Source organism: Punica granatum, chromosome 4 (genome assembly GCF_007655135.1).
Source record: "Punica granatum isolate Tunisia-2019 chromosome 4, ASM765513v2, whole genome shotgun sequence".
In the NCBI taxonomy this organism is placed as follows: domain Eukaryota; kingdom Viridiplantae; phylum Streptophyta; class Magnoliopsida; order Myrtales; family Lythraceae; genus Punica; species Punica granatum.
This window is the reverse complement of record NC_045130.1, coordinates 35,781,711-35,804,479: the sequence shown is the minus strand read 5'-3', so window position 1 is coordinate 35,804,479 and position 22,769 is coordinate 35,781,711. Positions and strand designations below refer to the sequence as shown.

The 22,769-nt window shown below is 39.8% G+C and overlaps 4 protein-coding genes across 6 annotated transcripts; 2 read left to right on the top strand and 2 right to left on the bottom strand.

Moving 5' to 3' along the window:
• Positions 1-288: 288 nt before the first annotated feature.
• Positions 289-3,861, bottom strand: LOC116204528 (ADP,ATP carrier protein 3, mitochondrial-like). The gene is made up of 4 exons (XM_031536661.1): positions 3,707-3,861; positions 1,563-2,064; positions 1,013-1,384; positions 289-879 (listed from the first exon to the last, which is right to left on the bottom strand). The coding sequence occupies exons 2-4, from the start codon at positions 2,040-2,042 to the stop codon at positions 583-585; spliced, it is 1,149 nt and encodes a 382-aa protein (XP_031392521.1). The 5' UTR covers positions 2,043-2,064; positions 3,707-3,861; the 3' UTR covers positions 289-582.
• A 419-nt stretch (positions 3,862-4,280) lies between these two features.
• Positions 4,281-8,736, bottom strand: LOC116204527 (mitotic checkpoint serine/threonine-protein kinase BUB1). Its single transcript, XM_031536660.1, has 15 exons — positions 8,578-8,736; positions 8,331-8,478; positions 7,952-8,109; positions 7,782-7,872; positions 7,269-7,379; positions 7,089-7,176; positions 6,706-6,809; positions 6,551-6,622; positions 6,368-6,457; positions 6,132-6,289; positions 5,730-5,784; positions 5,513-5,647; positions 4,945-5,063; positions 4,602-4,826; positions 4,281-4,509 (listed from the first exon to the last, which is right to left on the bottom strand). The coding sequence occupies exons 1-14, from the start codon at positions 8,652-8,654 to the stop codon at positions 4,637-4,639; spliced, it is 1,596 nt and encodes a 531-aa protein (XP_031392520.1). The 5' UTR covers positions 8,655-8,736; the 3' UTR covers positions 4,281-4,509; positions 4,602-4,636.
• Positions 8,737-10,780: 2,044 nt separating this feature from the next.
• On the top strand, positions 10,781-12,337 carry LOC116202329 (squamosa promoter-binding protein 1-like). 2 transcript variants are annotated; one of them, XM_031533852.1, is made up of 3 exons: positions 10,781-11,188; positions 11,409-11,453; positions 11,872-12,337. In XM_031533852.1, the coding sequence occupies exons 1-3, from the start codon at positions 10,905-10,907 to the stop codon at positions 12,101-12,103; spliced, it is 561 nt and encodes a 186-aa protein (XP_031389712.1). In that variant the 5' UTR covers positions 10,781-10,904; the 3' UTR covers positions 12,104-12,337. The 2 variants fall into 2 exon arrangements, with proteins under 2 accessions (XP_031389712.1, XP_031389713.1); XM_031533853.1 differs by lacking the exon at positions 11,409-11,453 and having other exon boundaries at positions 10,797-11,188.
• Positions 12,338-16,401: 4,064 nt separating this feature from the next.
• On the top strand, positions 16,402-22,461 carry LOC116205197 (putative E3 ubiquitin-protein ligase RING1a). Of its 2 annotated transcripts, XM_031537708.1 has the most exons (10): positions 16,402-16,849; positions 16,998-17,040; positions 19,247-19,305; positions 20,146-20,227; positions 20,354-20,474; positions 20,580-20,621; positions 20,910-21,404; positions 21,689-21,796; positions 21,885-22,100; positions 22,194-22,461. In XM_031537708.1, exons 1-10 carry the CDS (start codon positions 16,516-16,518, stop codon positions 22,233-22,235), a joined length of 1,542 nt encoding a protein of 513 aa, XP_031393568.1. In that variant the 5' UTR covers positions 16,402-16,515; the 3' UTR covers positions 22,236-22,461. The 2 variants fall into 2 exon arrangements, with proteins under 2 accessions (XP_031393568.1, XP_031393569.1); XM_031537709.1 differs by lacking the exon at positions 21,689-21,796.
• Positions 22,462-22,769: the final 308 nt, after the last annotated feature.

The following is a 22,769-nucleotide window of genomic DNA, read 5'->3' as shown; positions in this document are numbered from 1 at the left end:
AGATGAAATAATCCTCCCCGTGTAGAATAATATAATTTGTATATATCCATCGCCATAGAGGTCATTCCTCTATGATACACGATGGTGAAAATTCAATTCTTCGAAACTTTATTATTATTATTATTATTATTATTATTATAGATAAATAGTCGTATATATTTGATAATCTTAAGCCAGGCTTCTTATTTTCCGCCAAAAAATTTTCGATGTGATAAAATTCGGTTTAGTACTTCAGCCAATGGGGACTCCCATAGGTTATGATTGGCCGAAGAATTTCAAGACAAATGATATTAGGAAAAACGATCTCACTCAAATGTAGCAAACTCCCAAGAGGCACAGTTCTAAGTTCAGCCACTGGATCGTGAACCCGAAACCTATACATAATCAAACAACCCGAAGCGTGGGTAAAGACCAGACCAAATCCCGACTCAACCTTTTCAAGTTGCAGCTCTTTTAACACCAGACCTGTCTTCATTACGGGAAAAGAAAAAAAGCACATATATCGATCTCTAAATTATTCAGACTCCTTAAGCCGAAACCCCTACATGAGCTTTCATCATCATCTTTCCCCTGCGGATGTCATTAGCCGCCGCCAGACCCATATTTCTTTCCGAACAGGAGGAGCTGCAGCTTGTCATAACCCGCGAGCACACCAGCACCAGCAACTGCACGGAGGATGTTAGCGCCGGCACCCTTGAAGAGAGACTTGGCACCTTCATTCTTGATGATCTGATTGAATGCATGGAAGGAGCTCTTGTACTTGACAGCTTCTCCCGACGTCATCATCATCCTCCGTCGAACTGTATCGATCGGGTAAGAAGCCAGCCCAGCACCAATCGTGATTCCCCATCCCAGCAAGAAACTAGCCAGGAAACTATCCTGAAGAGATGAGATTGATTTAAAAGCTGTTAATTTGACGACGGAGAAGTAAACCAATTGTCTAATCGAGCATCAATTATAAGAGAAGACCATCCTAAGGTTTGCAATGTTGAATATCCGTAGATTCACGTACCTGCAGACCATCAACAAGAACCACAGGCTTCAAAGAATCGTACATCCCAAAGTAGAGCCCACGGTAAACGATGATGCCAACACATGATATGTTGAATCCACGGTAAAGACCGGCAACGCCATCAGATTTAATTGTCTTCTTGTAAACATCGATCAAGCCATTAAACTGCCTCTCTCCGCCCTTCTTAGCATGCTTGGCATCATTAGCTAGACGAGTTCGTGCGTAATCCAGGGAATACACAAATAGAAGAGACGAGGCACCAGCAGCTCCACCGGATGCCAAGTTGCCAGCAAACCACTTCCAATAGCCATCTCTGTCCTTCTTGAAGTTGAATAGCCTTTTGAAGTAGTCCTTGAATGCAAAGTTGAGCGCCTGATAAAAGCATAAAAGAAATTGTTCAGATACTTAGCTAAGACGATAACAAGAAAGAACGAAGTCTCAAAAATCCCAAATGTATAACCAATTTTCAGAAGGAGAAACATAGAAAAGAAATAATGGGCTAAAAAAAGAATCAAAACCAAAAAAATTTTAACACCAGAGGGGAAACAACCTGTGTAGGGAAGTATCTGATGACATTTGCAGTGTTACCTCTCCAAAGAGAGAGGATGCCTTCATCCTTGACAGTCCTGGCAAAACAATCAGTGATACCCTTGTATGGTTCAGAGAGCCGACCCGCCTTAATCATTTCATCTTGATTTTGGATCAAGAGTTTAACACGCTCAATTGGAGCAGCAGCTGTCTTCGAAACAGCTGCAGAAACACCTCCCATGAGAAAATCCATCGCAAACCCAGTTGTAGCTTTTTCTGTAGGAGCTGCGACGGTAAAGGGAGAAAGGGGTGACAAAAGTCCCAGGGCGGTCCCCTGGAATACTGGGTACACAGGATTCTTTGATCCTCCATTGGTGTAAATCAAATTATTGTTGCTTATCCCACAGTTTCGGCTACTTAAGTTGGGGGGAAGCCTTGATATAAGATAAGACTGCCCATGTATTTTCTGGATGATTGATGGATGCTGCAAACCATCAGCCATGATGGCAAGTCAAAATGGTGACCTGCAGAAAAGGGCAATTTTCTGTAAAATGGGAAACTCATGGAACCTTCAAAAATCATACATTATATAAAGTAACTTTCTCAGAGACTGAAGGCCACCCGGCTGTTATTGACAAGAACTAAAACATCATCAATGGTGCTTCCATAGAGACAATGCAACACCTCTGAGTTCCAGTAAACTTGAAATATAATACATCATCCAGATAAATATAAGCTGCACACCCACCTTCACCGAAGCACAACCAGAAAGACAAATACTTATGCTGTAAGCACTAAAATTATCAGAGCTTATCTAGGACAATGTAACAAGAACACACACCAATACTTGTTTTCTGAAACGTAACTGTCTTTTAAGGTACCGTTTGGATTCACAGTGCATTGATTTTAACTTTTAACTTTAACTTTAACTCAACACACTATACAACAAAAATACACATTTCCCAATTCAAAAATTTTAACTTTAATTATAACTCAACACACTACACAACAAAAACACACGTTTCCCAAGTCAAATTTATAATCACATCTCATTTGTCTTTTTCCACAATCAAAATCAAAGTAACTTTAACTCTGAATCCAAACGGCCCCTAATATTTTCTTTCAGTTCTCCTTTTTCTAAGATATCATATTAAAATACATCTAATTTGTTTAGACTCGCAACCCAGAAGGAATATTTTGTATTATATAATACTCTATAGTATCTGCATACTTAATTCCAAAACCAATTTGATTTTCCCAGAGTAACATTATATAATTTACTCCCATAGAGCAACTTCATTTATTTATTTATATAAGTATATTATTTATGTGATCAAGTTCTAGAAACCGTGATTCAGCTTACTATAATATTGTATTATTATAATGATAACAATATTCTAATGCCTCTTCTTGAAATTTACGTCTTACAATTACAGCCCTTCAATTCAGCAAGTTTCTGGCACGTTCCTCTGAAAATTTGATGTTATAAGGAAAGTTATATATTTTTTCTTCAATTTTTTATAAAATTAATTATATCTGCCCCCCTAACTCGGATGCCCCCGTTGAGAAGTCGCCCCCCCATAACCAAATCTCGGGTCCATCCCTGGCCACGATGGAGAGAGGTATTGTCCTTGATATACTCCTTTTACAACATTTTCATCGCCATTGACTAAATCCTGAAATGATTTTAATTTCACAATTATCACGATTCCAAACATTTGGCATTTTAGCTAGCAATATTAGAAATTATTGGAACTATTTTTAACATGATATCAACTAAGTATAATTGAAACTTTTTCAAGCTTGGTCGATCCCAAAGAGGATGAAAAACTCAAGACAACACGATGAAGGGCAAAAGACTAATAGCTTAATCAATCAATCAAGCTTGGCTGATCCAAAAGAAAAAAGGACTCTGTCAGTCAGCTGAGCTTGGGGATTCCAAACAATCACGTGATCAGAGGTTTAAGCAAACCGAACGAAGGAGGCGAACTTGATCAGATTATCAGCCATGCCAAGGGAAGTCAACAAGAGCAACTGAGCAAGATCAATCAGCTATACGCACCATTTCTGCTTCATTTCCGGGATATTTTTCAAGCACAGGAGAGATAAATGAAAGTGAAGTGATGGTCAGAAAGCAGAGATCGAATGAACAGAGCAGAAGCTAACCTTCAGTAGGTCGCCGGCAGAGCTCGAGGCACCGTCAGGTCTCCCTCTGTTCCTCCGGATTCCCAGGAAACTACGAGTCACGGAAGAAATCGAGTTATATACGGAAGCCGGGTGAGTGAAGAAGAATGATGATTTTAGGGTTCTAATGGTATGACGATTTTGGTGCTGCCGTTCGCTCAAATTACTTCCTTGCCATTGGAGCTGCTCAGATACGGACAGACCGACAATGATGAGTCAGCAGTCAACCTCGGGTGGTCAGCGGAAATCATCGACGAGCAGAATGCTTACTTGCCAGCTGGGCATCGAATACAAATTGAGCCCATAATATCGGTGGGGCCACGTGAGGCCCATGTCGATGTTCCTCTCCTTTTGATGAGAACTCGAGATGTCTTTCAAATTCCCATCCGAAAGTCGGTTTAATCCTGGTCATGAAGTGTTTGTATAATTGATCAAGTCTCTGTCACTCGGCATGATTTTATCGCGTTTAGTGATCTGTTAAAGATAGAGTTCGACTTTGGATAATTTTCTTTGTTGATGTAGAAGTTAACTACATTTATAAAAATGTTGCAAACCATACCCAACCAACTGAAAAATCTATTACACAAATCCGTACATCAATATGTACATATATTCATTTGATTGCAAAATAACAATCATGACGGTTTTCAAAGGCAACGCCAGATAACCGCCTTTGAACACATATGTGCAACATTCTCCGAGTAACATCATTGTAATGCAAACGAATTGGAGTACAGAACTCTTCTCTCGACATAAACAGGATGGCAGGAAGAAGAGGCTCTACTCTGCAGTAATACAAAAAACCGAACCAAGTCTTAGCATCTAGACTTCTATTGTTAAAACTGTCTAGCGCCTATGGACTGCGAGCATCACTTACAGGTCATGGGAGGTGGCCGAAGAATGATGAAGAGGCTACGCCGAACACAGGGACGCCCTCTGCTTCGCCAGTAATTCCTTGAGTTTCCTGATGAGCTGAGGGTTGGAGCGCATGTAATCTTTAAGCGAGTGCCTGATATCCTTCAACAAGTTCGGGTCATAGTTGGCATGGCTCGTATTAAGTAGCTTCGAGAACAGTTTTTCCCACAGGTCTACTTTCCAGTACCTGATCTCAGACAAGGCACAAAGAGTTGCATAAAAATTTTAAGGACAGAGATATTTGTGTCCATATTATGTACATACATGTTTTGTATGTATTGAAAGAAAGAGAGAAGAGGAAGTACCGCTTGAAAGAGGATTTTGGCTTGTAAAAGTTGCCATCAGAGGAGCTTTTCTTTACGACCTCCATGTAAGAACCGTGTAACATCATGTGGACAACAACACAGAGGCCATAAATGTCTACCTGTAGGTGGCAATAGAAACCGAGCAGCTACAACATTAAGCAGCACACATAGCTGTTGTACTCCCGAAGGCTAAAACAGTACCTTCTGAAGCTTTTAGTAGCATCGTATTTGTTTTTGGGCCTTATGATATCGGATACTCGAGGAAATTTGGCACTCAATCAATTTAGAAGGACATGCTATTGGTCTGTTTTCATTTGGTAACAGCACTTTCAATAGAATTTCGTAAATAACTGTTTTTTTGCAGGACTTGACTACAACAATAAGTCAATTGTACGAAAAGAAAAGGAAAGGCTTTTCAAATTAACATCTTTATGATAATTGTCTTTTCAAATTAATGCAGATAGACGTGAGGAAATATATCAAGAGAAAAATATGTGTTCATGTGGTGGTGGAGTGCTCATTCTCACCAAGCTTTGTCATATGCATAAAATAGATATAGAGATAGAACCTGGTACTTCCATGGCTTCTTCTCTTGCATTTCCACACAACGAAAGCCAGAAGTGCGGGAATCTCCATTGAACTCTATATTTTCTGGGAAAAGTTTGAGATCTATTCCCCTCCCCCAGTCCACAAGACACAGACCCTGCATCGTATATACTATGTATTACAGAATTATAAGAAAAACTTATATGGTACAATATAATAACTGAAGCAGCTATACAAACCTGGCTAGCCCATGGGCCACCACGATCAAGAAAATCTTCTTCCGATAGATTGTCGCTGCCAACAAGAAGGTAATTAAGGCATCAGGTATGAGACTTTTGAACAGATTATCTGCAGATGTTAAATAAAGATAGAGTGGTATGTTTCTAAAGAAACAACTATGTGCTATCTGATGTTTCATGCACATAGAACAAAATGTCCGGAAGAGTTTAAATAATGTAAAAGGAGAGAGAAATAAGTGAATACAACAGGCATATCCTGTGGGACAATGAGAAAATTAAGTTAATTTAGATTATGTCAGGAGAAACTAGGCAGATGAGGCATGTCAAGCAAGTGTTTCGCTGTCTGCGAGTACCACTCCCATTCTATTGCTGTTCAGCTACAAATTACAGTTAATTATTCACCTAGCATATCGAATAAGAAGGTTGTCGGCCTTGAAATCTCCATGTATTATATGAGCTCTGTGCAAATTTTCCAACATGTACAGCATTTCCGTAGTGTAGTAGATGCAAAGTACTTCCTCCATGGACTTTCCCGTGACCAAATAACTATTGATGGCATCCTGCATCCCGGATATAAGTAAGGACAAGTAGAAAATTTTACTGATCATACAAACAGATATGCGGAATCATAGACAGACCTGAAGGGTTCCATGGGATAAATAGTCGCAGACAAGTATGCTGCAGTCTTGAAAGACATGCATTTTGTGGGCAAGCCCAAAGGCAGATCTCTGACAATTGAAAATGTAAGGGGCCGAAACTTGAAAGATTAGACGCAGAATGAGATGATAAATAAAAAAGAAAGCCTACAGATAAAGCCATACTTCTGGTTCTGCAATGCGCAAATCAAGTTGTCGATACATGTAAAACTCCCATGGAAATGCAGGCTTTTGTATCTGCAAGGACAATCACAGTGAAAATGGACACTTAAACTGAACAGATTCCCAAGAGAAAATGGAATCCAATAAAGAGCAGCCACCTTCAGGGCAACAACATCATCAGGGTTACTGTTTACATATGCTCTGTATACTTGAGCAAATCCACCTTGGCCGGCACATCCTTTGATCTGGTACTTCTTTCCACCTTCCAGTATCGTATACATGACAAAAAAAAAAATGAAAATTTTGTCATTAGGATGACCACGACTCGCACCATAATATTTGTATGGACGTAGAACTTTCATTATCAAACACAAGATCAAGACATATTGCTTAGCTGCCTTATTCCCTATGACAAAAGTCATAACCGCAGCTAACGAGCCTCTTAAAGAAACTACCAAAAGTGTATAGCCAATAGACATGAAAAGATAAAGATTACCATGTACAAGCAGTTAGAGGCCAAATTCCAAAACGGGCCAATTACCTATCTCAATAATTTTGTTTCTTGAAGAGTTGCGAAGAGAAGACAATGCTACTTTCCCAGAGTATGGTTTAGCACTAGAAATGTATCCCTGGAATAGTTCTCGAAATAGGGACCATCAGGCCAGATACTGATTGACATCTTTAAGAAAGTAAGTATTTGGACATAAGAACCATGTCTCACATCACATTTCATGAGTTGAGGAGCAAGCTTCTCAAGTAGATCTTTTGTGGTGGACATGGACCACGGATTAATTTTATCTTCCTCAGACTTTCCAAGGTCACCATCCTCAGTCTGCAAATAAAGATAAATTAATTTGTATAACGAATATGAACCTCACCAACCATTCTTTCCACAAGAAAGGTGAACTGAAAAAGGAAAATCATCAGATTAATAGATATGAAAATGTCTGTTATGTAAGATAAGATGTTATAGGTAAAGTAAGATTTCCAGGGTAGAAGTAACGAGGGAATATTGCAGGACAGTGACAATGTCCCTTCATGGTAAATCATGTCACTGCCCAGACATGATAAGTCATCTCAAGCAAAGACAATCATCAGATACCATAACAGCTTTTAGCTTAGCTTCGGCTTATTGGCCGGTCAAGTTTGCTTGATCTAATTAAACAAGGATAAAATTTAATTGAGTATAGCTGATTGAGACGCATAGCAAATACTAGTGATTTAATTCACACACCTCCGGAAGTGAAGCACTTTCGACAATACGAGACATTCTAAGTAGAAAGGCTGCTTGTGCTTTCTTCAACCTCGCAATTGGTTTGGCATTCCTGACACCAGTAGAAATTGTTATGACACATTATAGGACGGTAATTTGAATAGAACAAGGACGTGAGAAAAGATTCAGACCTTGCGATGGCAATTTGGTAAACCCTAAAAGCCTCGTTTAACTGCCCTTTCGATTCCAGATACAACGCATACAATTCATAGAAGAACGAGTTGCCAGACCAAAGTTTGCTTTCCTCCATCTCTCTGGTGACACTTTTGAAATCTTCGAAAGTATCCAACTAACAAGATCAAAAAGAAAGAAGCATCACATTTGGTGGCGAACCGGTACAGAATGAATTGTAGCAAATGGGAAAGCAGATTTCAAGCATCCCTTCCCACAGCCTAAGCTAAGCACTAAGAACCCATAAAGATCTAAATTTCTAGTGCAAACTGACAAATTTAATGCAAAACTTGAACAGGAAATCAAATACTGGAAGTGATCAGAGAGCAGAATGATTACATAAACAATCCAGAGCTTGAGAAACCTAGGGTCATTTTGGTACCGAGGATTTTCCTTGAACATGCGGATTCCATCGGACAGGACCTTGTTGGTGTCTTGAGGGGAAGTGCTGCCGGACTTCAGCTCCGCCAGCTTCTTCGTCACCGACCTGAGTTCGACGCAACTTCACCGGTAAATTTCACAGGGTAAAAGAAGTCAAAGCAGTCCAAACACATAACAACAGATGTAGAGAGTGGGGGAGGAGTACAGGAGCCAGAGCCCGAGGTCGTCGTGAGGGGCAGGGGCTGAGGAGGCGTCGCCGGATTCCGACAGAATAACGGCCATTTCCTTTGTCCGTTCGCCGGAGGTGGGAATAGACGGACGAACTGCCGTTGATATTCCGAGTGCAAGCGGGAAAGTGAGCAGATAGACGTCTTTTTGAACTGTCTTCCCACTTGTCGGGGCGGGTTCCGGGTAATGCGGGGAGGTCATATCGGACCGGGTTTCATTGTGACCCGATAGCGTGGCTGGCTTGATTAATTTTCTTTGTAATTGGATAATTGCCCCCACAACTTTGGGACTTCAGGATGGGCTCCCCTCACTTTAATTGCAGCAGAAGCAACTCCTGGTACTTTCTGACTGCGAAAATTCGAGTCCTTCATGAATCTTCGCTGCCAAGTTTCATTGAAGTCCATTGATGAATTAGTGCATTTGGTTTTAAAGTTAAATTTTGATTTTAATTGGATTGTATTGTTGAATTATGAGAAAAAGTGTGAAAAATAATGAATAATTGAGAGAATTTAATATTAAAATTTGAATTGAGTATAATAGAATTATATGAGGATTTATGTATGGGGCTCACCTTTTTGATTTTGAAGAGTTGATTTTTATTGTGTAGTGAGAAGAGTTAAAGTTAGAGTTAAAATTTTAAAATCTAATTACGAAACCAAACGGAAGTTTAAAGTGTCACCAAGCACATTCTATCGATTACTCGTGATTTATATCTTGGTTGTAAAACATTTGGAGGAACTTAATTATTGGGGAAGAAAGGTAGACAAAAGAGTAGTAAGAAAAACGAATAAATAATTTATAAAAGGGTCTCAATTAGTTTGCAAATTACTCTCCATAAATTAAAGATCGGTTTCCCGGCCTGGTTTGGGAGCCTTTTGTTTCGCGGCTTGAATAATACCGTGTTCGCTTGTTACATCAGCAACGGGGCTTAAAGATAGCATTGGTAGTAAGTTCGGATTGAGATTTCGGCAACGGCAAGCGCGGTGTAGAGTTCGCATAAGGCTTCCCCTTCGTCGGTTTATTATACCTCAATAGTCTACAGCAGCCCACAGTTGGATTCTAATTGTGTCAAGTGCTCGTATATCCGTCGCTATGTACGAGTCGAGCGATTTTCTTAGTCATGTATATCTATATCTTTTTTTTGTTCTTGTGCGTTCCGGGGGGTGTTTTACGTATAATATGGAATGTATAATGTACTCTTATTATATGTGAATGAAATGCATACTTTTTATCCAAAAAAAAAAAAAAAAGTTAAAGATCAATTATTACGCAATACTTAAAAAGTAAATATGCAGTGTACATCACCAGGCATGAAAATAATAACATATTTTCAGTTGTTAAATAATTACTTTTTTTGGCTAAATTCAATAATTGCTTTTACATGTCTTTAATTTAAATTTTCATAGAATTTTTTTCTTTTTAATTATAAGAGATGCTTATAATTTAATATCAGAATAGTGAATATTAAATAAAGGAGTACGTCCTTATAGATCTTTTAAATTCTTAGAAAAAGTACTACTATTTATATGGTTATAATTAAATTAATTTACTATCATTTTTTTTTCTGCACTCCGAGGAAGATCCAAAACCAGTCACCCGCTTATCCAGTGATGACCGGACTCTACACATAAAATCGGAGCAAGCCAATGACTTGTTAGTCGTAATTCTCTTGAGAGATTTACTTAAATTTATTCACTATAAACACTTCTCATTTCCACAAAACACTATTAGTATCTCGATTTCCATGCGTGCTCCATCAGTCCCTTTCTATCCATCGTGCGGGGGGCCGCCCCGCATAAATTGATGCCGCACAACATAGTACAGCAAAGCTGGGCCTGTGCCTGTCTCTTTCTGGTCGAGGAAACTTATTGGACGACCGAAAACCGATACATATGATTCGATGGACATAATAGCTAATACGAATTCCTTTAACGTAAAGAATATCTAATAAGAATTATAAAATTGAAACCAAAAAAAAAAAAAAAAAGCAGACGAAAATTGCAGACGGGATCGACCGCAACCGCGCCTCGAAATGATTTCTCGTTTGGGAAGAAAATTCCCTTCCGTTTCAATTTTTCCCTCCCATTGTGTTCCTGTTTTCCAAACTTTTCAGCCCCATTCTCCACCATCTCCCACTGTACACGACCAAAGGACACCAAGACCAAACACGATAATGTACAATGAAAACTAAACACACTTGACAAGACACATCATTGGAACCGAACCTGTGGTCCTCCCACTCCCCACTCTCTTCATCTTCCCTTGTCCCTCGGTTCTCCAGAGAGCCCTTCCAATTCTCTCTCAATGGAGAAAGCGAAGCAGAGGCCTAGCAAGGATGACAAGACGCCGAAGCCCGAGTCGGAGGAGTACGAGGAAGACGACGGCGGCGAGTGCGTGAAGAGGGACCCCGTTGCGGGCCGGAAAGGGAGCGGGAGCGCCACGAGGGGCTGCCAGGCGGAGAAGTGCCCGGCGGATCTGACAGACGCGCGGCCATACCACCGCCGGCACAGGGTGTGCGAGCTCCACGCGAAGGCCCCGGTCGTCGTCGTGGGCGGCATGCGCCAGCGGTTCTGCCAGCAATGCAGCAGGTCGGTCGGGGAAGTAGGCCTGCCCTCTGCTTTATTCTCCGACTTAATTACGAAAAGAAAACTGTTTTCCAACTCCTATAGGGAAACTGATTGTTAAGGATCGAGAATTCTTGAATATTTGCATCTCTCCCAAATTAGGCAATATTCACAATACCTTCCTTTGATTTTCTCTCTGACATTTTTTTCCTTCTTTTCTGTTTCTTTCTTGTATAAACATCAGCCTCGTACATCAATTCCGTAAGAGTGAATATACAGAATTCCTTGCGTAAGTTTATTGTCTTCAGACCGATCATTCCTTGCGCTGGTAGTGTTTATTTTAATATATTTGCGTAAATTTTTCCCAGTTCGCTAAATTCCTTGAGATTCTGATTATTATACTGTATGTCACTGACTGGAAGTTGGTTCAGAGTTGCCCCCCCCCCCCCAAAAAAAAAAAAGAACTGTTTTCAAGCTCAATTTTGGGTCTGCTCTCCCCCGGTTTCTGTTTTCCAAAATTTCCGAAATTTTTCTATTTTCCGTTCAAAATTTTTCATTTCCTGTTTTCCAGTTTCCACCAAGATGGAAAACATTTTCTAAATCTGTTAATTGCAGTTCAGAGTTTGCTATTGATGTTTTCTTGTCTGGGTTGTATGAATTGAGAGTTAATTCCGTGGGCTGGTTTCAACTGGTTTTCTGTTATGTAGATTTCACGAGCTCTCGGAATTCGACGATACCAAGAGAAGCTGCCGCAGGCGGCTAGCGGGGCACAACGAGCGGAGGAGGAAGAGCTCGGGTGAGCCTTGCGCCAAAACTTCAGGCAGGAAAGGCTCAGGATCTCAGCTGAAGGAGATGGCCTGCGGACAGGTCGATGATCGGGGGAGAATTCAGATCGGCATCCAAGAGAATGCCACCTACAAGCACTTCCAGATCAGATGAGATCTGAAATTCTCGGATCTTTGCTCCCTCTCTTCTGTCATTCGAAATTATAATCATATCCCTAGGTATGAGTAAGTAATTGTTAGTCGATGATCGGACCAGTTGTCGTCCGATATAGATGTTGTGTGATGTACTGCTGCTCCTGCACGGTCTTCCCGGCCAATATTGCTACATTCGCTACTATGTTACATTCTGCAACAGGATTATTCCATAACTTCGAGTTTCTACCGGGCAGTTGTTCCATCAAACTGACAGTTCTAGCTTTTCTCCGTGGATGGGTGAGGATCTGGGACAGGTAACATCCGATCCGTCTTGTTCTGTCTGTGTTCTTGATCTATTGTCTCTTAACAATCATGGAACGGTGGAAATTCAAGTAAAGGAATATTGCATGGTCCCGCCCGATACAGTACCTCCAAGATCGTTAGATTTGTACTTTTTCACCCTTCAGTGCCAGATCTAACGACCTCGAAAGGCCAGATAATTTCCCGTAAGTTGGTCGGAACACTGTCTGATTTGCTTAAATGACAACTACAGCAGATAAACTAATGGTTAACGGGTGGGTGGGAGAGGGTCGAGGGGCTTTCGTTTCTCATGGATCTGTGCAATGAGAAGGGAAAACGTGTCTATGTTTGATGGGAGTCAGTGATGAAAGTGACAAATGTTTTGGTTCCTCGTGTTCAAACTTTTGTGGTCAAGGTAAGGGATCGAACTGTTTCCAACCTGAATGCTGCCCATTCCTTGAGCCGTTCAAGGTCTATTCCTTGGCGACCGTAATCCGGCAGAGATAAGCTTATGACGGGACCGAATTCCGACAGCTGCTGAATGCAGAGGTGAAACACGTTTACAAATGAAAGAGTAAGAGATAGCGTATATGATATTTTAAGTGGAAGAGGGCTTCTTTTAAATAACCGGACAAACCGTATTTTGACAGTCACTGGATGCGGAGGTGAAAAGTGTCATACAAATGAAAGAGTAAGAGTGTGTTTGGATTGAGAGTTGAGTTGAGTTGAGTTTTGGTTTTAATTGATTTGTAATAATTGTATTGTTGAATTATGAGAAAAAATGTGAAAAAATAATAAATAATTGAGAGAAAATAATAATTAAGTAATGATTGTGTTGTTGAATTGTGAAAAAAGTAATGAATAGTTGAGAGAATTTAATATTAAAAATTGAATTGAATGGTTAAAAATATTTAAAAAAATAAAAAAAGTAATGATTGTGATGTTGAATTGAAAATAAGTGGAGTTGAGTTGAGTTGAACATTATTTATAAAATAAACACACCCTAAAGATGACACATATGATCCAAGGTGGAAGGGCGTTTCTTGTAAATAACAGGATGGATCGTATTCCGACAGTCACTGAATGCAGAGATGAAACGCGTTATACAAATGAAAGAGTAAGACATATCTGATATGCTAGGTGGACGATAGTTTCTTGTAAATAAAAAGAAGTTTCAGTTCCAAGCAAGTGGAATTTACTAGGGGAGATCACATAACTCCACTAGATAGTGGTTATCTCACTGCAAAAGTTTAAATTAAGTATCGATCTATCACCACAAAGCTCTTTTGTGATGGAGCTACATCGTGCTCTTTCTAAGAGTTCGTTTAAGAGTGCGGTTGGAGATTTCATAATCATTTTTTTCCTTATAATCTTAAGTAGATTTGGTGTTTGGTGAGAGTTTTTGAAACCATAGTTTGGATCGAAATTGCGATTGCAAAAGTGATTTTCTCAAGCAGGTTAATAAGTGCTTATAGAATATGCTTCCGTTTATTCTGTTTTCAAGCAATAATAATTATTTTATTTTTACTTTCAACAATTTTTAATTGTTACATCCCAAATACTTTTGCTTATTATAAAAGCAGAAGCCTTAGTGTTATCATATGTTGCAAAATGCACCGCGTTGTCTTAACTTATCGTTTGGCTTAATCAGTTTGGCAAGAAATCTTGTGACTCCAACAATTATTTGCAATCAACCGGCCATGTGTAGTATTATTTGACGGGACCGGCGTAGTTCCTTCACATTTCTCAATTCAAATTGAAAGTTTGAATTAAGGATTTGGAGGAACGGCAATCTCCTTCCATATACGTTGCATTAGTTTACATTTACATTCAAATCCGTATATCCAAGTATAGTTTAAGGCCATCAATTGGTCAAACTTTCGGGATAAGTCGTCGAATCTTTGGATTACTCGATTAAATTACTGAAGTACTATAGAAATTCAAACATACTAGAATTATGTCGTGATCAAAGCAAGTTGGACCCTGACAATGGGTTCATTTTACCAAAAGTTAATTTTACCGTACAACACGATATTTTGAAAAATTTCACTTAGCACATATCGTATTAATTTTACCAAATTACATGATATTTTGAAATTTTTTCATGGCATAGCACGTCGCCAATTTTTTGTGAAATCCTTAACGAAGAGCTGACGTGGCCGACGTTGTGAGCCCACCCTTAATACTATATGTGCTATATTGTGAAAATTTTTAAAGTTTCATGTTATACTGTGAAAAAATTAACACACGCACTACATTGTAAAAAATTTTAAAGTAACGTGCTATATTATGAAAAATTTCAAGACCCACAAAAAATTCAACTGCGTTAAGGAATTGACGCAGTGTTATGCCATGAAAAAAATTTCAAAATATCATGTAATTTGATGAAATTAATATGATATGTTCTATATGATTTCGTCTTGTACAGTAAAATTTATCCTTTCAGTAAATAAATTTAGGACACTTCATTGTCTCACGAAAAAAAACAAAGTTAGTGGATTTTTACAAGAAGAAAAAAAAATCATGACATACCATGAATTAGTCAACCAGATTAGGGATTATTCAAACAAATCATGCCTACATTTGGACCAGATGTTGCATTGGATTCAGTGCACTAAGTCCAAGTTGAGGCTTTCACTGTTGACGTACACAACTTATTCCGGGCCAGCCCTCGATGTTAAAATCTGAAAGCCCATCATCCCAAACAAAGAACATAAATAGTGACATTTTAGAAATTTCACTTAAATAAATTCCAAAAATCGGTTACGTTTATTGATATCTTTATCACTTCAACTAGGGAAATTCTATGGCACCATATGCATCGCATGGTGACCGTCTGACCACCACGGAATCTGGACATTGTGAAGTGATCTGATATTCTTCATGGCTGACTACGGTATAACATTTGTATCATAATAGACCTATATCTTGGAATGGCAAAGTCATATCGCACAAAGTAAAATTTAGAAGGCTATTTGATATTATCACATAGGAGCGTATAAAATACTCTATTAAATTCCACCGGCGAATTGGGTATGGCATCCTCGAATGCCTTGGCAAACTTTAGCGCATGGGAGATTTAATTTTTTTCCTTGTAATCTGAATGTATTCAAAATGACTGTCTTTTCTGGCGAGTGTATTCTTATCCTGTATGGATTTTAAAGTTGCTTATGTAGCTATTTAAGCGATAAACCCAATTTTTTCACGAATTACCAAAATCAAACAAACTAAATAAATCAATGAGTTAAAATGGCGCATATAACAACTGGCAAACTTCGCTTCGTGTGAGTGAAATTTACTTGGAGTGTAACAAATAAAAATTTATTGAAAATATTTCGTGATCATAAATTAATTTGACACTTATAAGAAAATTAGAATAATTTCGTGACGTGATCGAAAAGAAAATACCAATTAAAAAGACAAAACAACTTGGAAGGCAATTGGTGCTTGGGAGAAACGATTTCTAAAGGTGTACGGACACATTGTCCGTAATTTATGTCGAGTCCCTGTGATTTGTAAATAATAATAAGAAAAAGGTCGATTTTACTTTTTTCTCCTCTCAATATCGTGAGGCCTGCGGCGGTAACGGAGCAATACTGTCGACTTTTGTTACTTTTCCTTTTTCCCTGTAAAATGGCAAAAAACGGCAATTTTTAGTATAATGACGAAACTACCCTCAGATGCCCGAGACCCTGAGGAGGAGGTTCTCTTCTCTGCCTTTTATTTTCTCTTTTCTCGATATAAAAAAAAAGAAATTATAGACGACATTGCTTTCGTAATTTTAAAATAAGTACTACTTGTTCCGAAACTCCAACTCGTATCTTCCTTTTTACGTGGGTTCACATGCTTATCACTCGACCAACAGATTGTTCGTACTCGTACTATTTTTTCTTTGTTAAAATTGATCAGTCGACTCAATTTTATTAATTATTAATTATTTTATATTCTATTTAATTTTAGTTAATAATTAAAAAAGAACGAATAGCTTGTTTATATATAAATCTTTTCCCCCATCTATATTTCTCCTCCTTTCTCGTTGGTTTCTGTCTCTCTCCCTCTCTTCGCCCTTTCTTCGGCCTTCGCCATATTTTCACGCTCAGTCGGAGTCGCGGTCGCTACAGAGCAGCTCCAATGCCCGCCCACAAGCGCTCGCTCCCGGACAGCAATGCAAACGACGAGGGCTCCGGCCGGCGGCGTCGCCACCAACTCCAGCACCACCACACCAAGCACCGCCGAGTCGAACGCCAGCCTGAGGAGACCTCAGAAGAAGAGGAGGAGGTGGACAGAGAAGAAGAAGAAGAAGAAGAAGAAGAAGAAAAAGAAGACCGCCGCTGGAAGAAGCACATCAAGGACGAGGAGGAGGAGGAAGAGGAGGAAGAGGAGGAGGAGGATGATGGAGAGGATGAAGACGGCGAGGACGAAGGTGAAGGAGAAGCTGATGGAGAAGAAGAAGAAGAACGCGAAGGTCACCTCTCTTTGATCTTATCTCCCTCTGGCATGTCTCTGTGTGCGTTCACGTCATGCGAGTAAGCTGACCGGGACGTCGCTCCTGGTTGAATTCTGTGCTCCTCGTCACGATTCACTGAAGCGATTTGCTGTTTTTCCCCCCTCAGATTCTGAAGGAAGTCCGTCCTCCAGCTCCGGCGACAAACCTGAGTACTCTCTCTCTCTCTCCCTCTCTCCGTCTAACGTTTCTTCTAGCACTTCAATCTTCTTCGTCTGCGATTCATGTGCTTTGCTGTTACTGCCGGCGAGTCGGTTTCCCACGTGTAGTCATGCCGGTGGCACCTCTTCCTGATCTATTCTGCTCCGAGCTGCGATCTGCGGTGTCGTCGACTCCGGCATTGTCGCCGACGTTGGAGTTCTCCTCCGTCAATTCAGTGACCGGTCAAAATTCTTCCGGGCTTGATCTGTATCGCGATCAGTGCTCTTTATAGTGCGTTGAATGAAGATTTCTCGTTTCCGTTTGTTGACTGATACTCATCATCCTCTCTGTTAGTGCTGGTAGTTAGGTGGCGCTTGAAGGGGGGCTCATGAACCTGAGTTCGCCAACCACTTTGACTGAAATTCAACCCGTTCTGGCTAATTGTTCATGCAGTCGGTTCTCTATATTCGAGACCATCTCCTTCACGCATGAACGTTAGCTTCACACTGTATTAATTTTGTGTGATGTAGAAATAGCAACATTGAGATCTTCTACTGAAATCCTCTGCCAAAAAAATAAAAATCCTCCTTTGTGCTACCCATCCAACTATAGTTCAGCTATATGCTATAATTTTGAACGGAAGATTAGAGCATTAACGTGCATGCTGGATGCGATTGATTGATCACACAATTGACTGGAAATATATGAAACTTTGATTGCTCGAGTTTTAGCTCGTTAAGATTGTACACTGGCTGGCCACTATGCACTATGCATCTTCTTCAGCAGAATGTCTCCAGCGCAGATCCTTTGGAGTTTGAGATCATCAATGCACTCTGTCTGAAGCTTAATTTGTGTTCTGCTTGACTTTCCGTGGCATCGTGTGTCAGTACATTAACCTTTAGGTTATTACTTCTAAAGCACAAGAAAAAAAAAAGTTTTTTGGAAAAAAAGAGTCAGCCCTTATGATCAATTTTATGCTCATGCATTTATTTCAGTACATATATTTTTAATTAGGAAAGCAAATGTACAGCTCTCTAATGAAAGGAATGTTAGATCACTTAGCTTGTTGCACAGTGTTTTCTTTCTGAAACATATCTTAGCCCAGTTGCAGTTTGTTTGGGCAGGTCTGCATTGAGGACTTAATAGACTGGAATCCATAAGTACTATAATGAAGTGAACCTGCAGATATGAACAACTGTTTTAGACCAGGGCAGGCCAAATGCTGTCCTTTGTGTGCGAGTGCGCATTCGTGTGTGCGCGTTTTCATCTTCTGAAGTCTCTTGGTAACAAAATGAGAGTGTACCTATGTTTAACTATACAAGTGGACTCATCTCGCTTCCAATGAATCACACTGTCTGATACTCTCTGAACTGGGCAATCTTTATTTTTATTATTATTATTATTATTATTTTGTCCAAATGGAATTTTCTTTTGTTTCCCTATAATGTCCTATAAATGCTACCTTTGCTGTTTTAGATGCACATAAAGATCCCTCATGCTGATTTTGGACTCACTGGACTCAACATTCAACCTCCACTTAGTCTAACATTCTGACTTTGGTGATTTCAAAATATCTGTTCTCCCTATGTGAACACTATTAGATAGCAAATACTTCCATGTTTTCATTGCTGAGGACATTGGGTAGTTTTGTATAGCTGATACTCACACTTGAAAATTTGCAGAAACTTCATATTTTCTGGTTAATAATTATGAAAAGATTGAGCTTGCTTTCCTTGCTTCCCTTTACTTGAGAGCCATATACTTTTGGATTGCTTTTGTTTTTTTATTCCATGTATATCATCTTTGGCTGAGACTAGGAGAATTTTACCAGACGTTGGGGCTCTAAATTATCCAGTTCATGGACAGAAATAATTTCCTCTGGATTGCTTAATGTTCAAATCACCAAATCTTTGCCTCTCAAGATCCTTCTGGGGAAAGTATTCACTTGGCAAAGTTTGGAATTATTATAATAAGTACCCAGTAAATGCAAGTATCAATCGCTAAAATGTACATGAAATATAGTTCTACTAGTTTGCTTAGATCTCAGAAACTGAGTATTTGCTGATGGAAATCCTCTTTGCTGATATAAATTGGTCGTAGGTTGATGATGGGAAATTTCATTTTAATGGCCTAAATTTTGCCTGCAAACATTGAGAGCAGATTTTGCTCCAACTTTTCTCTCCCCCCAATTTTATGGTTCAGTTTTTCTTTTTGCAGGTATGTCTATGTAGAACTTGCCGAAATTCGTAAAGATGTCCAATGCCCCATTTGTCTAGGTATCATTTTCTTCTCACTCCTGAGAGCTCTAGAAATACTGTTGTCGAGATGGTGATAGAAGCATTTTTTTCCCTCCATACGCTATTGTTAACATCTGACCTCTGGGCGTTGCTGAATGATCTCAAGTAGCTTTGCCCTTTGCTTGCTTCGTCATTTTCTCCTTTTACATTTTTTGGGTTCATCATTGCCAATGCCTAAAATGCGAGTAGAAGCTATTTGCTGGATGTTATTTCCACCAAAGTCTCACTGATGATCACTAGAAAGATTAATAAGCTCATTTTTATGGTGATATCTGGAAATATTGGCATGGACTCTAAAATCTAGCTTTCATCAAGTAGCAGATGAAGGCTTTCCATTTGTGGGTGCTAACCATGGAAGCAAGGGAGGTTTTTGGCTTACGTTAGATTTTGGGAAATTGTGTTATACTTATTTGTTGTTGCACTGCTCTCCAATAACTTATACTGTCTAGCTCCCTTTGCCAGTTTTGGAGTTCAGAAAGACTTGTTAATTGTGTCTCTTACTCCACTGTGTCTTTGCAGCTCCCTCTAATTTGATAATCTTTACATGCATTCAGGATGTTTTTGCAGTGAATGCTTAAAAGGAAAATTGATGTGCTTAAGCCTGACAATGATTGATAAACTTCTAAAATAATGAGCCATTTGATATGTGCAATCTGCAGTATTTCCCCTCAGTGAAGGAAAGGACAGGAGAAGGAATTTAATTGATTGACCACTTTGATCAACTTGTCGATTCTCTGATGGTCAACATTAGCTCTCTTTTACATGCATAATAACATAATATGTATTTTTAACTTTTCAACTGTTTCGCACTAATACTAGGGATCATCAAGAAAACACGAACTGTGATGGATTGCTTACATCGCTTCTGCAGGGAATGCATTGACAAATCCATGCGTTTGGGGTATGTAAGCAAATCATCACTGTAGTTTGTCTACCAAAGACATTTCATTGCCCTGCCAAAACAAGAGAAAATATTATTACCTTTTCACAATTACCAACTTCTATTTGGCTCATCTTTGCATCGAAGGAACAATGAGTGCCCTGCTTGCCGGAAACACTGTGCCAGCAGACGCTCTTTGCGAGACGATCCAAATTTTGATGCTTTAATTGCAGCCTTATATCCAGATATTGATAAATATGAGCAAGAGGTGCGCATCTATAGTACTCTGTTCTCTCCCTTTTTTTGTTTTTGTTTTTATTGTTCTTTATAATCGTGTTACATTATGAATTGGTTTGTGCGATTCTGGTTATAGGAATTGGCTTTTCATGAAGAAGAGAAAACACGCAATAAGGAGGTCAGATCTCTGCTTTGTCTTTTTGCTGGATACTGCTGGAAAATCGCATGCAAATGTTTCATCACCAATCGGATCATTTTTTTCTCAAACTATATGCATGCATAGGCTTTTTGCTAGATGACACCCTGTCAAGAGTATGTCGAGCTGCAGCACCATAGAGAACAAAGTGTTCTTCTAGTGGGTATTGCCTCAACATTGAATGGGTGCAGCAGAAGAGTTACAAGCTAATTTCTGGTTGAGGTCTACTGACCGAAAAAATAAATACCCGTCCATGCTTTCCACGTACAGATTCAGGCATCCATTGCACAAATATTTCAACGACAGACTGAAGCACGAACGGGCAAAGATGCAGGGTTCATTAGAAGACCACAACGCAATCTGAGGAATACTAATTCAAGAAGAAAGAGGAATTCTCGTGCCGCTGAACTTCATGCATATGAAGACAATGAGGAGGATAATAATGGTGGTAAAGACTCTTCTTCTGCGGATGAGCGCCCTACGGAGGTTAGGCAGAGAAAGAAGGGGAGGCGCACAGGGGCAAGGTCCTCGAGGGCTTCTTCTTCGGCAGACGGTGGGTGTGCAGAAAATGAGACTGAAGCAACCAGAGAGAGCCAAGGAATATCTCCAGGACTTGTGTGGAACCCTGAAATGCTTGCCTGGGGTAAAGGTGGGACTAGGAGCAACACGAGGCATGGTGGTGCTAATGGCGGCAGTAAGAATTCCAGACACGCCCGATTGTCCAAGTTAACTGAGCACCTCCGCGGCTTAGAGGAAACTGATGAGGTACAAATCATGCTATTGGCTATTATTACTTTAATCAATTAAATGTCTGAGTTTTCATTTCGGGTAGAACCAAGGGGCTGCGATCTACGCAAGAGAATATGTTATACCGATTGACAAAACGCCATCGGCATACAGAAAGATAGAGAGTGCCTTTATGATAAGCTGTGGATTAGGTCTTGAAGATAGATTCTGTTTTACTAAGTGCAACTGTAACATAATTCAGAAACGCTCTTTCTTTTTGGCACTAGATCAACACCCTTGGTTGTCGATAATCCTCTTTGCAGGCCGATATTTATTTTATGCTCATTTCGGTGGATAAGAAAACCACGCCTAGCCTGAAGCTGCCATATGTCCGCATCCGGTCGAGTTTGTCTGTTGGACACTTGCGTGAAGTGAGTGAGATTTTGCTTGTCGTGGGAATTTTTTACACTAGATGATTCTTCAGAACTAAATGGCTGAATTTTCTCATGAGACTTGCAGTACGTCGCATGCCAAACAGCTCTGCAAGCGGATGAAGTCGAAATACTGGTGTTGAAGAGTCCGCGGAAACCAAATGTGACCCGACCAACCTTAGCGAGCGGAGGCATTCACTCTTCCCCAGATGTCAATATCTCCAAGGAGGAGCTGCAGCTTGTGGAAGAGAGAGAAACTCTAGCTAATATTAGAGCCAAGTACTCATCAACCCATAACAATTTGGTGAGTAAATATCCCTAGTGATTTTCTCTTCATCGTATTCTCCATTTAATTAGTACCTCGCCGAGTCATGTTTTTCTGCCCCCTTCTTTACAGATTCTAGCGTATCGGCAGAAGAAGAATCCAGCAGCATCCTGACACTTGCATCGGCGTACAAATCATCAAGAAAATTTTAATAATGTAGATAGACAAATAATTAAGAGGGCATTTAGTTTGTATTTGTAGCACCAAAAGTTATCGTCGTTCTGCTATAGGGCATGCCATTATTCGAGACATCAAGTCGGGGTTGTGCTGTTGGGATGCAATTCTTCAACAAATAATGTAATTTATGTTGGACAAAGGAACCAGTGTTCGGTACAGACAATGCTCTCTCTCTCTCTCTTGATAACTGAGATGAAAACATTCTTCAAACTAATCAGGTGCTCTGGAAAGGTTGGCGAACTTGTATCACGAGGATGCTGGGAGCGACAACTTGCCCCTTTCAGATCATTTGATCGACTTCGATGTGGACTCCGACATCCAAATTGGTGATTTGTTCAGACCATGTTGCACCTTGAAGCAAATGCCATGATGAATGCTCCATGAAACCTTGTTTTCCACCCGCATGCATGATTAAGAAAATCACGAACCAAAGCAATTCCACAAAGCAGTATACTAGGCATTAAGCCGCGG